We start from the raw sequence: 15,526 nt of genomic DNA, 5'->3' as shown, positions 1-15,526 counted from the left end.
AGAGCTGTATGAAACACAGATGGACCTTGCCTCAAAGTGATACTAATGAGCAACTCAAACAGGATTTTGCCAGAAATGCAAGCTCACCTTAACCTGAGTAAAGCTTAGCATTAGTAGTGGGCACGTGATAAAGTTCAGAGTTGTTACTGCAACGTAAATGCTGCTAAGGAAAGCAAAGACTGTAAGTCATGGCTAAGGCAAGTTTCTGAGTTTAGAATTCATTATCATACAGTATTTCACATTTGGGGAATATTCCAGATCTAGTTGTCTGTTTCAATAAGAAAAAAGAAAAGAAAGCTTGAAAAAAATCCCACATCTCAACAGCCTTTATTGCTAGGTGCTTTCACCTTAGTCGTTATTTCTAGCCTTTTTTTAAGGAGAAGACCATGAAATATGCAAACACATGCAAAAAACAAGGCAGCAGATAAGAAAACCCATACTTAAACTGTTTGTGAGGTGCAAATCTCTGCCAGTGAAACCTGTGTTCTCTGAACAAGAGCAAGCGTGAAAGCCAGCAGAGCTACAGAACAGCAACTCACATACCTTTGGACTAAGTGGTGTTGCCTCCTGAGTTGAGCAGAGAGTTTTGAGTCAGCATGCTCCTTGTTCTACTCCTCTGTTGTCCTGTCCACACATAACCTGTTCCAAGTGCGTAATAACAGCCAGAATTTCAAGTGAATCAGAAAAAAAGAAAGTAGTTGTTATTGGTCAGAGAAGTTGTGATAGCCTGCTTCCAAAGGGACTGCTGGGAAAGCAGTCCTGTAACTGAACTCCCAAATCCTAATAAGGAGAGAGGAGGTCCTTGGAGCAACAAAAGAAGAGCCAGCATTTGGTTTTGAGGAAGTTATAACTATTTATAGTTAGACAGGTACAGACACACTTACTTAGGGTGCAGAACTGATTTCACCACTTCCCCAGTCCATTCCTCAAACCTGTGTTTTGTAAGAGTAGCACCTGCTCCACATCCTTCAAGCACCACTGATGTCACCCTTTCAAAGTGACTATACCTAACCTTCTCATTGCAGGAAGCTCAGTCTCCGGCTTTTACAGAGTGCGTGCCATTGACTACTGGGGAAAGGCAGGCCTGCCCTCTGTTCCTGTGGAATATGTTGAAGCTTTCAGGCGAATCTGAAGAGTGGTGCCTGGCTTGGTGGCTGGGTGGTGTATGCTCCCTGCAAATGACAACTCCTCAGAAAAATAAACTCCTCCCAAACTGAGGAGGGAGTACAGAAGGGACCTGATGAAGCAAGTCAGGAATGCAAGTTAGAAGCTACTGCCCCTATTAACTCTTCAGAACTCAAAGACAATGTTATCAAACAAACAGCCATATCTGACAACCCAACTGGTACAATTGTAAGAAGCTGCTGTAGGACTGGGATTCAGTTTGGTCATTCGGCGTTCTGGGAATAAATAGCTATTATTTGTGATATCACACAGAGCTAATGCCAGGGACAGCCAAAGATTTATGGAAGCCACAAAACGCAACAGAAACAGGACCATCACTTCACTGTGCAGGTGAGGACAGCAGCAGAGGCACCAGGAGGACCCGTATGAGACTGCACTGCCGGCCCTACGCTTCCAGGCTGACTGTCATAATGGCGTGATGGAAGGCTGCAGGACCACAGGGCAGAGCATGAAGAGCATGAAGAGTCCCCACATCCAAAGCATGAAGAGTCCCCACATATCCCGGGCTGTGCAAGACATGTGCATTCACACATGCTGTAATGGGTTATTCCAGAGCACTTGCTCTGTCTTCAGACATAAGAGGTTCTTTCCTTCCTCATACAGGGATTTCCACAGAGCTGATTGTGCGTTTGGGGCTTTTACTCGCATGTCAGAGCTATTCCCATCACACAGGCAAAAGAAGGAACAGCAGCTCGTCCTCAAAGAGGGAATCTCACAGAGAAAGCTCTAGCCTCAAGACTTACCTGCCTGTCCTGCTCTCTGCTTTAGCCTAAGTCATCTGTTTGCACCGTGGAGGTCTTTGTGGTTGTCCAGCTCCCTTAATTGCTGCCTCATCGTAGAGAAGCCCCTCTTTCTCTCCACTGCGCTCACCTAGCCTAGCTTCCTGCAGTCCTTACAGTTTGCATCTCGCTCCCCAGCAGAAATTACTTCTGGAGTCTCATGCTGAAACTGTAAGGGAAATGAGGCTTGGCTTTGGGTGGCCAGGAGAAAGTTAAAATGGTAGCTGGAGCTTTTTGTGTTTTCATGCTATAGCAAGGCATGCTTTTGAATGTAACAGAGGGCTGCTACTGCTTGTCGGTTAGGAAACTAACCAGGAACAGCTTGAACATCTGTGTTTCCCAAACATGCTCAAGTGTGTTATTGCCTTAGATAATGAGGTACAGAACACCACTGGATGTCCGTGCATATGCCAAACACTTTATGTAACGAGAAAGTGCCCTGGAATTACAGGAGTGTTTTTTTACTCTCCCCTTCTTCACAACCAGAGCACTTTGAACTCTGCCTTTAAAACGGTTATAGGGGGAAGGATAATGCCTGTGGAAACAGCTGGAGTGTTTTCTGTTAGAGGAGCGACTTTGTCGCACAAACAGCTCCCCTGCTGCTCTCTTTGCTGACGTCAGCCACTTCACCAGCATAACAACAATGCTTGCATATTTGGTGAAACATTCAAGTCTCGGACACAAAATCAAGTTTGCACAGTAGGAGAGAGCTAAACTACGTCAAACGGCCTCACTTTTACAGCATGGAAAAGACGCATATATTAAAAAGTCGGTATATATCAGACAAGGCTTATTATCTCCTTTCCTTCTTGCTACTTGTTCGTGTGCTTATGCTCAAAGTTAGCTGTGAAAGATCCATGTTGTCTCAGAATTCAGGTAAAACGTTTTGTGTCTCACTGACGTTTGAGAAAGAAGCCTGTGCCACATCCTCAGCTGTCAGCTTCTCACCCACAGAAGCTTGTGCTGGTGCAGGATGGAAAAAGGAGATGTGAGGTTACTTAATTCATTAGTTTCCCAGGTGCAAAAATAAGTTAATGAGAAGTTCCACTTGGAAGGAGAGAGCAGTAAATTAGAGTAAAACACATTTCAAAGTTGTTATAAATATCTCTAAGTGAAGAATCAGAAAATGCAGTTAAACAAATCCAGCAGTGAAGGTGTATTGATTTATCAGTGTGAAGCGGTACCACAGAGCTCGTGAGTCCCAGTGGAATGTTTGGCTTTTGCAAAGCTGCAATACGTGAATGATGATTCACTCATCTCATTCTTGCCCCTATGGCAAGTAATTTCCGTTAGACGACGTTACCATCTTTTAGAAGGTTTTAGACTGGAGGCTGTCCTGGCACAGGATTTCCCTAGTCGAGGCAGACGTAAGGCTTATAGCTGCCTCTTTGCTCTGTCTTCTAATTCTCGTGCGTACTTTTTTTGTCTTATTAGGTGGCAAAGTGAGGATGCTATTTTATCCAAAGTTTCAAGGTAAAATTTCAGGCATTATCATATTGCCTGTTGAAGCCCCACCAAAAGCAGGAATTTTATTTGCAAGGTCAGAGCACAGCATGCTATAGATGCAGATAACATCAAATTTTTTAGGATGACCAGGTCCAACCACTTTCAAGATCTGTCATTAGCTCCCTCTTTTAGATCTTCTACCCTTAACATCATCCAGAGAGTGGAAACATGTTCTAGAATATTTCTACTGATGGTACAAGGCTTTTTCAAGTATTTCCTTGGCAGTGGCAAATGTATGTGGAAACCAGAGCTGAACAAAAATGGTGGGATGGCTGTGCTGAATCAGATTTTGAATATTCAACATTTTCTTCTTCTGTGCTGCTTTACTGCACTTTGTATAAACTTACTCCTTTCGTCAATGAGCAAGTCTGAAAAAAAGGCAGCAGAGGAGAAAATGGTTTGATATTTCCAGGCTGCATTTTATTTTCAACAAAGTGTATAAGTTTTGGGCTGCTCTGTTCTTTTCTATAATCAAACTTCTAGAAAAAAATAATATTTAATACATAAAACTTGACATTTCTGTAATGATCTGTCCCTGACTGCATCTTGTAGGGCTTCTGACGTTACGTTCTAAATCCTTCAACTCTAGCACCTCCTCCTTTACCAGGGCAAGCTTTGCCTAATGTTTTAGTTTTCAAAAGTCGCAGGTGTGCATAATGCTAAGTGGGAGTTGCAGGTGCTTAGCAGTCCTATAACATCAGAACAATAAGCAAGACTGTTGAGCGCTCATATGTATCTCTTGCTGGCAAACAATATAAAGAAGAAAATCTAACTGCAGGAGGAGATTGTTTGGCTGCCCTTTAAGCAAAAGCTTCTAAGGTTATATAACAGTTTTGCAGCTGACTGTTAAAATCCATACAGGGAAAAACTTTCGAAGGGATGTTTTATGTTATCTGACAGTGTGTATGTTGCATTTGTTACCATCTTTGGTACTATACAATAAAATCAGTTTCTAATCTTTCACATGAATCCTATAAAAAACAGGACTTGATCATTGTGTTCTGGAAACAGCTCAAAACTCTCAGAAAGGCAGTTATTCATGTGAAGTAAAATCTGTTCTCAAGGTATAGGAGACTCCTTGATTTATGGAACTTGCACCAAGTTCCAACATTATATAGACATAGGGAGTGTGACCGTAGGAAATGTTGAGGTTAAACTAGAAATTTAAGTGCATATATAGCCTTGTGCTTAGTTACCACAGTCCTAGGCATTATTGTTTGAGCTGAAAGGGGAAACTGGTCTAACACAACATGATACTCTAGCATGAGATCACAGGACTTGCACTGTCCTTCTGGTAGGAGGTTCGCTGATGTGTGAAGGTCAAAATCCTTGCAGGGTTCCTCCTGCTGTTGCACAGTCACAGCCACTCTGTCAGCACCAAAGAACCTTCTGAGGACAAAACAACAGTCCTTCACATTTGTAAACAGCTTTTTCTTTTCTCTTGTTAGTGGAAAGTTTATGCAGGACAAGGACTGTGATTCAGGACCTGTGTACACACTTAAAATCAAGAATAACAGCCTGGTTCATTAAAGGTAAGATAGCAAAGTGTCATTTGAACCAAGGCTGTAACGCATCCAGCCAGCTCCAAGGCCACGCAGAAGTGTGTCTGCCTCTAGACACACACTTTTATATGTCTAACGCAACGGGCTAAGACGACGGTAAATCAAAGCAGAATGGACTCCTACCTGCCTGTCCACCCTACCTAGTCTCTGTAGTCTGTGGAGAGAAACAGACATGAGCTAATTAATGTGGTCCCATCTGTTCATTAACTAACCAGATCATATGATGAGGGCCTGCCTGCAGTCCTGATGGGAATGTGTTCTCCCCGTTCCTCCAAGGACAAACCAGGCTCACGGGTCATGTACAACGGAGCAGCATGTTCGGCTAGAATCGCCACTATCCTCCTACATCCTTAGAGGCTCAACACTGCATGGCAGAGAAGGGATTTCAGTGCTTAGCTCTTCTGTACAGACTATACCAAGCACAGTAAGGATGTTAGCATCTAGTTCCTGCTTGCTGGATCTCCCAACTGCTCTGATCATACAGATGCTATAACTGCAGGCACTTAAAAATCCCTCTACTTTAGAACTTGTAGTATTGGTGTGTATGTCTTGGCCAACGACCAGGCTCCCTCAGCTAGGGGTTAATGTTGTCTAATCGATCGTGATACAAGTCCTAAGTTCACAGAACCCCACCCTAATACTTCCTCATGGGAGAGGGGCAGTTGCTGAACGTTCAATCAATGCATCGACCTTGCACTTAGTCCAGAACAAAAGGCTGATATTTTTTCAGCACTTGATAGTCTCCATCAGTATGGTATTGCCTGCTTCCATTTCTGTCTTGAGGTTCAGGTGGTAGTTCTTACTTCCCTTCAAGGTACCTTTCCTAGATCAGTAAAGCAAAGAACACTTTTTGCTTGTAGTCTCTGCTGGCTGAGAGGCTTAAGAATCCCAGCTGGAAATCTTGGGAAAAGCAAGTTTGAGACAGCTCCCTAGAATATTGTCTCTGACCTTGGAGAAGAGTCTTTAGTCAGCGTTTTACATGCTCCTTCTAACCGATGTGGTACATAATCATTGGCAGCGTCTAATAGCTTATGCAGGCATCTTGCAGAAGCTGTTTTATGGTGTAGTGTTCTGAAAGCTCTTCACTCAATAGTGCTATATAGCCTATCAGTACCCAAAGGCCGGGGCTCTCCAATTTGTTTTCCAGTGTTGCCCTCAGTAATTATGACCTGGAAAAATCTGGGTTGCTGATAAACTGCAGGGTTCAACATGGTGGTGGGGGTATTCTGGACTGGCAGTTTTATTCATGGGAAACATCCTAAGTGAACGTGATTGTCTCGAGAGTAATGGAAAATGCGTGTCTGGAAAACAGTGATGCAAGTTCCACTTTTCCTGCAAGGAATTGTCTAGATACTGGTCTTTCAGTTCCTCATATCTGTGAGATTCATGGCCAAAAAACCTGTCAGCTGTATCTCTCTCAGAGACTGAGGCTGGATCATGAAGTAATAGGGAGTAAATTGCCACATATGCCATACAAAGTGCAAGTGACAGCTCCATTAAAGAAACAGCCTGTTATTGACAGGAACACTTGCTTTGCTGCATTCTTGATTCAGGATCTTACTAGAAATGCTCTGTGGGTCTTTGAGCATTCAGATGTACCAGAAATAATGATATTTATTTTCTAGCCAAGCAGCAAGGATCACATTATCAGCTTCATCTCAGAGCTGTTGTTCAAGAGGGTTTTATAGCTTCAGAATTTAGACAGAAATATTGGGTGAGAGAGGGGCCATGTTGTAGGTATGCCTGTGCCCAGCCCTGTGACCTGCTACCCTCATTCACTGTCTGGGCTCCCTGGCTGGACCCTGGACCTGCCTTGTCATCATGCATTTGCCTGCTGATCGTGGCGCTGTTGGTGGGACCTGCCTCTGTCACCACCTCTACCCTGTGCCCCCTGCTTGGCACTGCACTGCCCTGGTGGGGGGGGACACTGCCTATCTGCATGGGGGCTGCCCTTGGCTCCCCACTCACCTTGCTCCCCAACAATGTGTAACAAAAAGCAGTGACAGAGGTTTTTTTAAAAACATTTATTGACAAACGCCGTGTTAGGTATTCCCTTGAAAATTCAAATATCAATACTGTATTGCACACAATTTGCAAAAAACAAACATTTTTCATGTGTTTTTCAGGAAAAACACACTAGTCCAAACTATGATTTTCTTTTTTTGATTAGCTGAATGACAACTTCAAGACCAAGAGGTCTGGTTCCTGTGCTTAAGGATGGAATCAGAAGTATATTTTAGCAGGCCCCTGGAAAGAAAGAAAAGCAAACTTGAGTCCATGCAAATAAATTTGTGAAGTGCTTTAACAACATTTTTAGTTTTCAGTGAAAATCTAACTGCATATTTCCCAGAGTACTTCTGAATCGCAGTACAAGATTAGGTCAGAGGGGCGAAAGTTTCTTTTTTGCACTATCTGTGCCTGTTGGCGTAGCATTTGGGCAGCCTTCACCAGTCCCAAAGGCCCATGAGTCCTGTCCAGCTGGGCCTAGCATATGTGCTGCTAAGGCAATCCCCTAGTCTAGGTCCTTAGACCTGTTTTAGTTCAGGTCTCGAGGGTAGGCAGCGTGAAGAGCGTGGAAGCTAAGCTGCGGACAAAAAGTGGAGTTCTTGCCTCCAGCATAGTACTAGGAATTTGTCTGCCTGCCTCAGGGGCAACAGGTGAGCTGGAAGATGAGCTTCCGTGGTTCCAGAAAAAAGGCCCCTCAAAACAGCTGTTAGACCTGCAAAATAATCTTTTGCTCTATTTACCCGTATATGGAGCAACAGCTCACTCCCACTGTCAGCAGAAAGACTCACGACTGCTGCTCAGAGCCCCTCATCTCTGCTGTTCAGAAAGCCCAGTACACAAATCGTGCCGACAGCTAAGAAGAGTGAGGGTATTCCCTCCTGGAAGGAGCTTTTCCAGCAGAGCATGGACCTAAGGTAAGTTGCTGTTACACAGATGTCCAGGCCATGCATTTCCAAGCTCAGAAACACCACATTGTTACATCTCCCCAAGCCCTTGCGTGTGTATTTATTAGGAAAGAGAAGACATGCTCTCCGCTCCGTAGTGTGCCTGCTTCAGCACGCACAGTGCTATACGGGGAAAATTAAGGCTGCAGAACCATGCTGTAATGGGCTCTTCCTTCCATGGACTTTGCTTTTGCAGCCACTTTCTTAGTAGATGTGACTTTAAAAATCCATTGCTGAAAGAATGCAAGTCAATTTGCTGCAATTCTGCTGCATTTAGAGCAAATGCAATCACCTACTCTGCAAGCTGCCAGTGCAACCATTTCTGAGAGCTTGTTAATTAACTCAAAGTACCTGACTGAAGAACAGGCTGGAACTGGCCGGACATGCAGATTTCTTCCTGCTTCTGACGCACAATGCGTTGAATGGCTGGGGGGAGGCCACGGGGGTTGCGTGAGAAGATCAGGGAGTAGCCATCATCACAGGAGCCGTCCTCTTTCAGGCTGCGGCAGGCATAGGTAATGGCATAGTTATCATAGTCGGTGTCAATCACCCAGTAGTTGTCCCCTGAAACGTCAGAGCATTTGTGTTTGTCGTGATGGACAAAACAAGCCAAAGGTGGACGTGCTCGTCCAGGAGAGAGATGCAAGTTGTTTCTGCAACATGTGGCAGGGATGGCTTCCCAAAGGATATAAGGTCACCTCCCACATTTTGCTTATATCCACACTGTAAGATGAAGAACTGGGACAAACAAGGTGTGTTCTGAATTCACCTTGCTCCCCACCAGGTCATTGCAGTACATGTCAGTTATGCTGAGAAAAAGCCAGTGCTGAGTATCTCTGATCAGGCTGAGCATTGTCCCATCATTGCCTGATCTCCACCCTGCAGCTGAGGGCACAGGCAAGCACCAGTGGTACCTCTCAACAAGACAGACTCTTGCTTAGACAGGATTTGAGGTTAGTACATTTTCACCTGCAATTTCTTAGTTTAGTAGTGTTCACAGGATTATGCTTTGATGATAAAAATCTCTCTATATTTCTTGCCCAGGTGTGGGTGAGGGTGGGGGTGGGGGGCAAAGGCCAGATAGTTCACATTTCCTGTGCAAAAAGCTCCAGTAAAATATGGCTCCTGTTTTCCAGCCTTCTTAATCAAGTTTGGTATGGCTTATCTGCCAGTTCTGAAAGTATGTATTTCTTTGTTATGCATTAGCGAGCCAAATCGTGCCCGCTTTCCAAAGCAGTGTCCCATAGCTAAGGGAAACTCATGCAGGAAATATGGGCTGTGTAGGATGCATTAGTGAGGTTCAGCTCAAGGAGTTTCTTCAAGGGGTACTTCAGTTAACAGCTCAGGGTTGTCTCCAGCTGTATCTGTCTGACAGGATCTGTGCCTTGCTACTAGGGTGCAAATTCTGGTCCATGTGTCGTATCCCATTAGCTATGAGGAGTGCAAAGACGGGCCTGACCTGCCTGACGGGCACCTTTATAATGCCCACCCTGGGCCTCAGGAAGTACTGGGCAGCTGTGTTCAGCTGTATGAAATTTATCTGCACTGCCCATTCTCTCTAAGCTGTATCTTCCCTGTTGATCAAACCAGTGGATAGGTGGGTCCCATGAGGAGGCTCTGGATCCTGCCCCTTGTATGGAGATCTGCACTCCATACAAGAAGAAAAGCACTGCTTGGGAAAAGCATCCCTCTCTGAGGACGCTTTGTCTCCACTTAGAAAAATCTTGAGTTCAGCTGCTTTTCCTGCCCATATACTGAAATACACAAGTCTGGGCAGCTATAAGCTATAGACCAACATTTTGGGGGATATAACGGGGGGGGGGGCGGGGGCGGAGCTGAAGAAATTCACTCACCACCACTGGACAGGTAGCTGGCCAGGCCCTGGTAGGTCATGTACATTTTTGCTGGAGTGGTTGGGTCAGGTACTGTGTATTGAGCAGCCATGTCAGCACAGATCACCCAGAACCTGTAATGAGATCCGCAGGGCTGAAGGTAAAGCCCTGCTCAGTGAATGCCCCGGAACATCCTCGTGCAGGACTCGAGCAAGCACCAGGCTACCACGCAGGGTAATTGCTTCAGGCACGGTCATGGCCTTTCTTAATACAGCCTGGCTTTTGGTCATCAAGGAAAAGCAAGGCTGTGATGTCCCGTCAATGGCAGCGCACGGTAACCAATGCACACTGTGGTTGGGGCATTGTTTGGATCTTCCTCTGGGTCAGCATACTTTTAAGTGCTCATTTGGGTGCAAGTGGGCAACCGCCATGCAAAACGGTGAACGTTTCTTGCCTCCCTGCCAGGAGTTTGCAGAGCGAACTGACCGGTGTTTGTGCTCATGTAGGGAAAATTTGCTGTATCGCCAGCTGGAGGTTGGCGGTTGACATAGGAGATGCCCTTAACACATAAGGAAACATTTACAGCCACTCCACTGTCCACACCGATGAAGGACCTTCACACAGGCTACGAGAGAGCCTTATAATCACCTGAAGAGCCCATCTTCATCCATTTCCTCTAATTATGCTTCAACTGATTTGCTTAGAATACTGCCTATGTCTTATTGCATTATGATAAGTGCCTGGACATGGTGAGTTGCCTGGTTTTGTGCACCAGGGTTAGGGTCTTTATCCTCTTCCTAACACAGGATGAGCTTCCTTTTAATTCTGTCTTTACAGAAATAAATTCATGGCAACCTTGAGATCTCACCTGGTTTCTGAAGAGGCCATTGAGAAATCTTCCCACCCACATTGCATGGCATATCTGCAAAGCTTCATTTAGCTCTGTCTCAAAACATCCTATCGTGCTGTGCTGTTAAACCTAAGGTTCACAGCCACCTGCTCTGCTCTTTTGTTCATGCCATTGGGCAGTTTGGGGCACTTAACACAGAACAGAACTGGTGTTAGCCTGCTGGAAGCTCCAGTTTTAATTTTGTATACCCAGAAATCTATTTAATCCCTTCATATATTGTAATCCCTTATAGTAACCATTAGACAAGCAAAACTCTTAAGCTTCCTTCCATCTGTCTATTCAGGCATCACAGTAGTATCCAAGAGCTAACTGAGTATTTTCCTGAGAAGCCTCTCCTACACTGTGCTGAAAGATCTGCTAAGGTAATGCTCGTTTACACTCATTTCCTTCCTTTCAAAGAAATCAAAGCTGTTGTGCTACTCACGGGCCTGCAGGCTACACTAGCTCCTCTCTCTTTGTTGCAATTTATTTACTTTACCCCTCTGTCATTAAAGATTACACTTTAATAATTGAACTGGCAGTTACGCAGTAGTTTTGTGACGGGCCTAGACCAGAGGCAGGCTGAGAACTCACCCAGGACTCAAATAAACGGGTTTAACCTTTGGCTTGCAACGTGTTAGCTTGATTGAGCTTCCTTTTGTGATAGAGGCAAGCTGTGCGCTCAGGATAGATCCCTGTCCATCCCCCCTCCGGTACCTCATGTCACTACCTAGAGCTACAGTCAGGCACAAGCTTACCCAAAAAGCTTCACTCGGCCTTTGGAAGACGCTGTCATTGTGCCGTCCTCCTCAACGGTGTATTCAGCAGAGATATTGTCCTGAAGGAAAAGGCCTTCTGGATCTTTTTTGGCCAGGGCATACCACTTCCCTGCATACTAAAATGAAAGATTATTGTCTGGATTAATGACCATGGCAAGACTGGCACAGAAGCGTTTTTGTAAACACAGTTCCCCTCCAGCTAGCCACTGCCTGACCAAAGAAGGTAGTCTGCCTTTAGCTGGGTAGGCACCGCACAGGTCCTGCCCCACCATTTCATAAACCCTCACCTCTGTGCTTCCTGAGCCACTATGAAGAATGCCTCTAGCACCTCTGCCTTTCTGTAGGCCTTTACTTTTTACCACTTAGCCATTCCTGTAGCAACACCCAAGCCCTGAACATGTCTCCACAATCCCACCCTGCTGTGAATCAGGCCAGTTCTTCTCTGTTCCCATTTAGGCCCAAGCTTTTCCGTGGGAGATGCCAGCGAGGACACCAAATCACAGCTGCAAAGCCTTTAGCTAACTGAGTAGAGCCACTCTTTTGGCTACCAGGGGCTAAAGTTGATCTCTGATGGTGTCACGGGTCCACCTGGAGAAGCAGAAAGCAATGACTATGCGTATTAGGAAAAGGAAAGAATGTACTGGGGAGACTAGCAGCAGAGGGTAAATGAAATGAGATTCAGAAGAAGAAAATAGCTAAACAAAGGAGACCCTGAAAATTCAAAAGCAGTAGCTACTAAAACAAAAAAGAGATCTAAACAGGTCACTGCGAGACAGGAAGACCCTCAGAAGTTACCATTATTGGTAGAAGCAATGGGGAAAGTGGAATTTAGCAGAACTTAACCCTGGTCATTTTGACTTTTCAGTCAAGGTAATGAAATCTGTTCAGGAGGTTACATGCATAAGACCGAAACAGAGTACAATAACTGCCAAATACATGAGGTTGAGCAGAACTCCGATACAGTAAGATACTGATGTGCCTAAAACTCTCCCCCAAAATGGGTTTCTTTGCAGCAAGGCAACCTTTGCACAGAAGTGCTGGCAACCCACAAATTCTGTGGCTGGAGGTGATCTTCGCAGGTGGCCTGTCAAAATAAGTACTGGCACTCTGACCTGGGCCTTTGCAACATAAAAGTTAGTCCTGATTTCCCCTTCAGAGGCAGGCAAATTAAACACTGTGTTTAGAAGCAAAAGCCAGGCTGTGTTCAGGATACCCATCTGGATAAAGGCTCATTTTGCTGTGACTCCCAAGAGCGGCCAGCTGTGGATGCAAATCAGCCGGGCACCTTGTTTGTGCCTTCTCTCTGTGATGAGGGATCTGAAGTGTTTCATTCATGGGACTGCCCAAAACTGAAAGCCATACTGAACTTGAGCAACAGAAGATTATATCTAGCAGAATAACATCCCTGCCTTTTGTGGCCAGTGTTTCCATAATATTCAGCAAGTCAAACACTTGCAAAAAGAGCAAACTGCAGAAACAGTGTTTGTGAGACAGCATATGAACCCAGTTAACTTCTTGGCAATGAACCCCTTTATACAACGTATAACATGGAAAACCAGTTTATATCGTAAAGCTTCTTCGCATATATTATGTTTAGCAGAATAAGTAACCGTAATTACCCTTTTTGGATCAAAATTGTCTTTCACAGAGAAAGACTCCACTGCGCAGGTCTGAGCTAGGCTATATTCAACAGTGGAGAAGATCGATGCCAGGAAAACATATTGTGCGTATTTCATTCTGCAAGACAAAAGCAGACATGCAGAGTCTTATTTCACACCAGATACGGATAGCCAGTGCCGTGCCTACCGATACATTCCCCTTATTTTAAAAACTAGTTTCGTTCCATGCTGAGTTTAGTACTGCTTCACTAAGAAATGTAGGTCGTTGCGGTGCCTGAATCCAGCTAACTCTGTGCCTCTTAGCACCGATGGCAATTACTTTGCGAGAGTATTTTGTTTTCCACTAGTAGTATTTCAGTTCATGCCATTTTGACATTATAAATCAAGCCAGACTCTGGATAAAGTTGATAAGAATTGATAAAACTTGAAATTTGCTGATTTTTTTTTGTTTTGACAAAAACTAATACTCTGGTGAGCTCTGCTAAAGTAGTGTAGGTTGAAAGTATGTTGTTTCTAATTGTTCTGTGATACTTGTCCATTCTGCTTTGAAACCAGCAAAGCTGTGTTTATGTTGTCCGGTTCTCACCACGTAATCAGGCACTAGGGCTGCCTTGTCTAACGATAAATTACATTTTAGTATTTTCTTCCCTCAGACCATCCCCCCCCCCAAACATAGCAGATAACACTGAGTCTCTGGAGGTTTGATCTCCCGTTGCAGTGCAGCCACAAGATGACCATGCTTGTATTCACCTGTTAGTGTCACCCCACTCATCCGCATCCCAGGGTGTTTGATCTTCTCCTTTGGGAAAAGAGAGCACCTACTTACACATTTGTCAGAGCATTTGACCCTGAATACCCGCTCTGATGGCAAGTTAAAACACAGATACTTGAAACTTGACACAGGCATCGGAGCTGAGCTACCAGCCCAAGACTGCCAGGCACCCGAGCAGCTACTCTGCTCCCAGCTGCTGCCGCGTGAGCTGCAGGCTCCTGCTGCAAGAGATGCTAACCTGGTTTGTCTCTGCTGCAAAAGAGACCTACCTGTTGGGGTAGAGGCGCTGGAGATCCTTGAGGCTACTCTGCTTCAGTCTGCGCTGCAGTCTGCAGGAGAGTTTTCTGTGAATTGCCCTCCAGCTGCCTTTAAATAATGAATCTGCAAAGTCACTAATTGGTTATTTTTGCTCGTGTGCCTGAATAAAACGCTTAATCTTGGATAATCCATTATGTAAAAACCGATGGTAATCCTCACACTGGTGGGTCTGACTGCTATACTAATGCAAACCTAGCTTTTACATAATGGAAAAAGCAGCCCAGAAAGCTAATAAGTCTGCTGAAGTGATTGTGCCACACCTTTGTCTCACTGAAGTCTTTCTATGCTTTACACGTGTTAAGAGAATAAGCGCGGAGCATTAATCAGAGACTCATGGACCATACATACGCATCTGCATAGGCATGTGTTCATACTTGCCCACTTGCATGCGGTATATATATCATGAGCACTTCCAATACCTGGATCAGCAAATGAAGGTGATCCCTGCAAGAGTAGACAGATGTTATGCATTATCTGCTGAAACAAAAAATAAAAATTTTGGTTTTATGTCCACATCAAAACCTTGGAGTCTCCAGTTCACCTATGCACTGGAAACATCTCTATACACATTCGTCCTACCTTGTCTTGTCGACGTCTCCAGTTGCACAAATACCATAGCTCTCTCCTTCCGAAGATGTTCTTCCTAGAAGACTTCCAGGGGAATGCAGTGAAGCACAAGTACATAGGATGCCAGAAATGGCTAGAAAACATTTTTTGTGGCAACCTGTGCCCACCATTCAAATAATCTTCCCAGCTGCCTCTTCTGTCCCTAGAGGACAATTTCTGTTCTACATAGTCTGTCCATATATTTTTCTCTACCTCGCTTCACCCGGGTAGAAGTCAAAGACTTCAGATACTCATCCAGGATTTGTCAGCACTGACAGTTACTTCTCTGACTGGGCTGCGTGGTGTCTAGGGGTTGTGGACTTACGGACGGGGAATGACTGTACGGTTCCTATAGAAAAGCCCAGGGACTCCTGCACCTCTTGGTGCTGCTTCAACGGTCTGGACATTCCCAGTACAATTAAAGCTTTCCGGGTGTGTTGGACTTGCTGCAGAGATTGCCTGCAGTCACTTGCCCAGGAATTCCTGAACAGAAGTGTGCAAGGTCCCCCCTCTGCCTTGTGTCTGCAGTGTTGCTTTGCAAGCAGCTTCTTTAGGGTTGCCCGTTAAGTGGGAAAGACGAAGCTTGTTGCCAGAAGGAATTTGGCCTCTGTGTAGCTTCCCCAGACATTTTAGAGGGAGACCCTGATATGCATGTGCGTGTCTAGGGGAGGGACTGAGTGTAATCTGTTTTTCCAAGGCTGCAGAGTGAAACTGTCTTCTGGTGGTTG

General features: G+C 44.9%; 3 protein-coding genes across 8 annotated transcripts in view; 1 reads left to right on the top strand and 2 right to left on the bottom strand.

The window, feature by feature from the left end:
• Positions 1-1,094, bottom strand: part of SLC26A1 (solute carrier family 26 member 1) — a 42,630-nt gene extending 41,536 nt beyond the window's left edge. The window contains exons 1-2 of one of the 3 annotated variants that reach the window (XM_009687581.2): positions 1,013-1,094; positions 544-639 (exon numbers count right to left, since the gene is read on the bottom strand). The gene's annotated coding sequence lies outside the window, so the exon portion shown is untranslated. Of the gene's footprint in view, positions 1-543 lie in introns of all 3 variants that reach the window. The other 2 variants (XM_009687580.2, XR_011137801.1) reach the window with 2 other exon arrangements.
• Positions 1-6,041, top strand: part of IDUA (alpha-L-iduronidase) — a 56,235-nt gene extending 50,194 nt beyond the window's left edge. For 2 of the 4 annotated variants that reach the window (XM_009687576.2, XM_068927599.1), the window contains one exon: positions 1,026-6,041. In XM_009687576.2, the coding sequence (XP_009685871.2) occupies positions 1,026-1,132 (107 nt within the window). In that variant the 3' untranslated portion in view covers positions 1,133-6,041. The remainder of the gene's footprint in view (positions 1-1,025) is intronic. The other 2 variants (XM_068927597.1, XM_009687574.2) reach the window with 1 other exon arrangement.
• Positions 6,042-7,048: 1,007 nt separating this feature from the next.
• LOC104152288 (purpurin) lies at positions 7,049-15,324 on the bottom strand. The gene is made up of 8 exons (XM_068928722.1): positions 14,772-15,324; positions 14,612-14,669; positions 14,144-14,255; positions 13,103-13,220; positions 11,463-11,599; positions 9,837-9,949; positions 8,335-8,547; positions 7,049-7,279 (listed from the first exon to the last, which is right to left on the bottom strand). Exons 1-8 carry the CDS (start codon positions 14,901-14,903, stop codon positions 7,269-7,271), a joined length of 894 nt encoding a protein of 297 aa, XP_068784823.1. The 5' UTR covers positions 14,904-15,324; the 3' UTR covers positions 7,049-7,268.
• Positions 15,325-15,526: the final 202 nt, after the last annotated feature.

This window comes from Struthio camelus, chromosome Z (assembly GCF_040807025.1).
Source record: "Struthio camelus isolate bStrCam1 chromosome Z, bStrCam1.hap1, whole genome shotgun sequence".
Taxonomy (NCBI): domain Eukaryota; kingdom Metazoa; phylum Chordata; class Aves; order Struthioniformes; family Struthionidae; genus Struthio; species Struthio camelus.
The sequence above is the reverse complement of the archived record's forward strand: the minus strand, read 5'-3'. Positions and strand labels throughout refer to the sequence as shown.

Coding starts and splice junctions, on each gene's coding strand:
- LOC104152288 (XM_068928722.1), bottom strand. CDS start 14,903: ATGTTTTCTAGCCATTTCTGGCATCCTATGTACTTGTGCTTCACTGCA. Junction 14,256..14,611: donor ACCTTCATTTGCTGATCCAG/GTATTGGAAGTG, acceptor GTGACTTTGCAG/ATTCATTATTTAAAGGCAGC. Junction 13,221..14,143: donor CAGCGCCTCTACCCCAACAG/GTAGGTCTCTTT, acceptor TTTGTCTTGCAG/AATGAAATACGCACAATATG.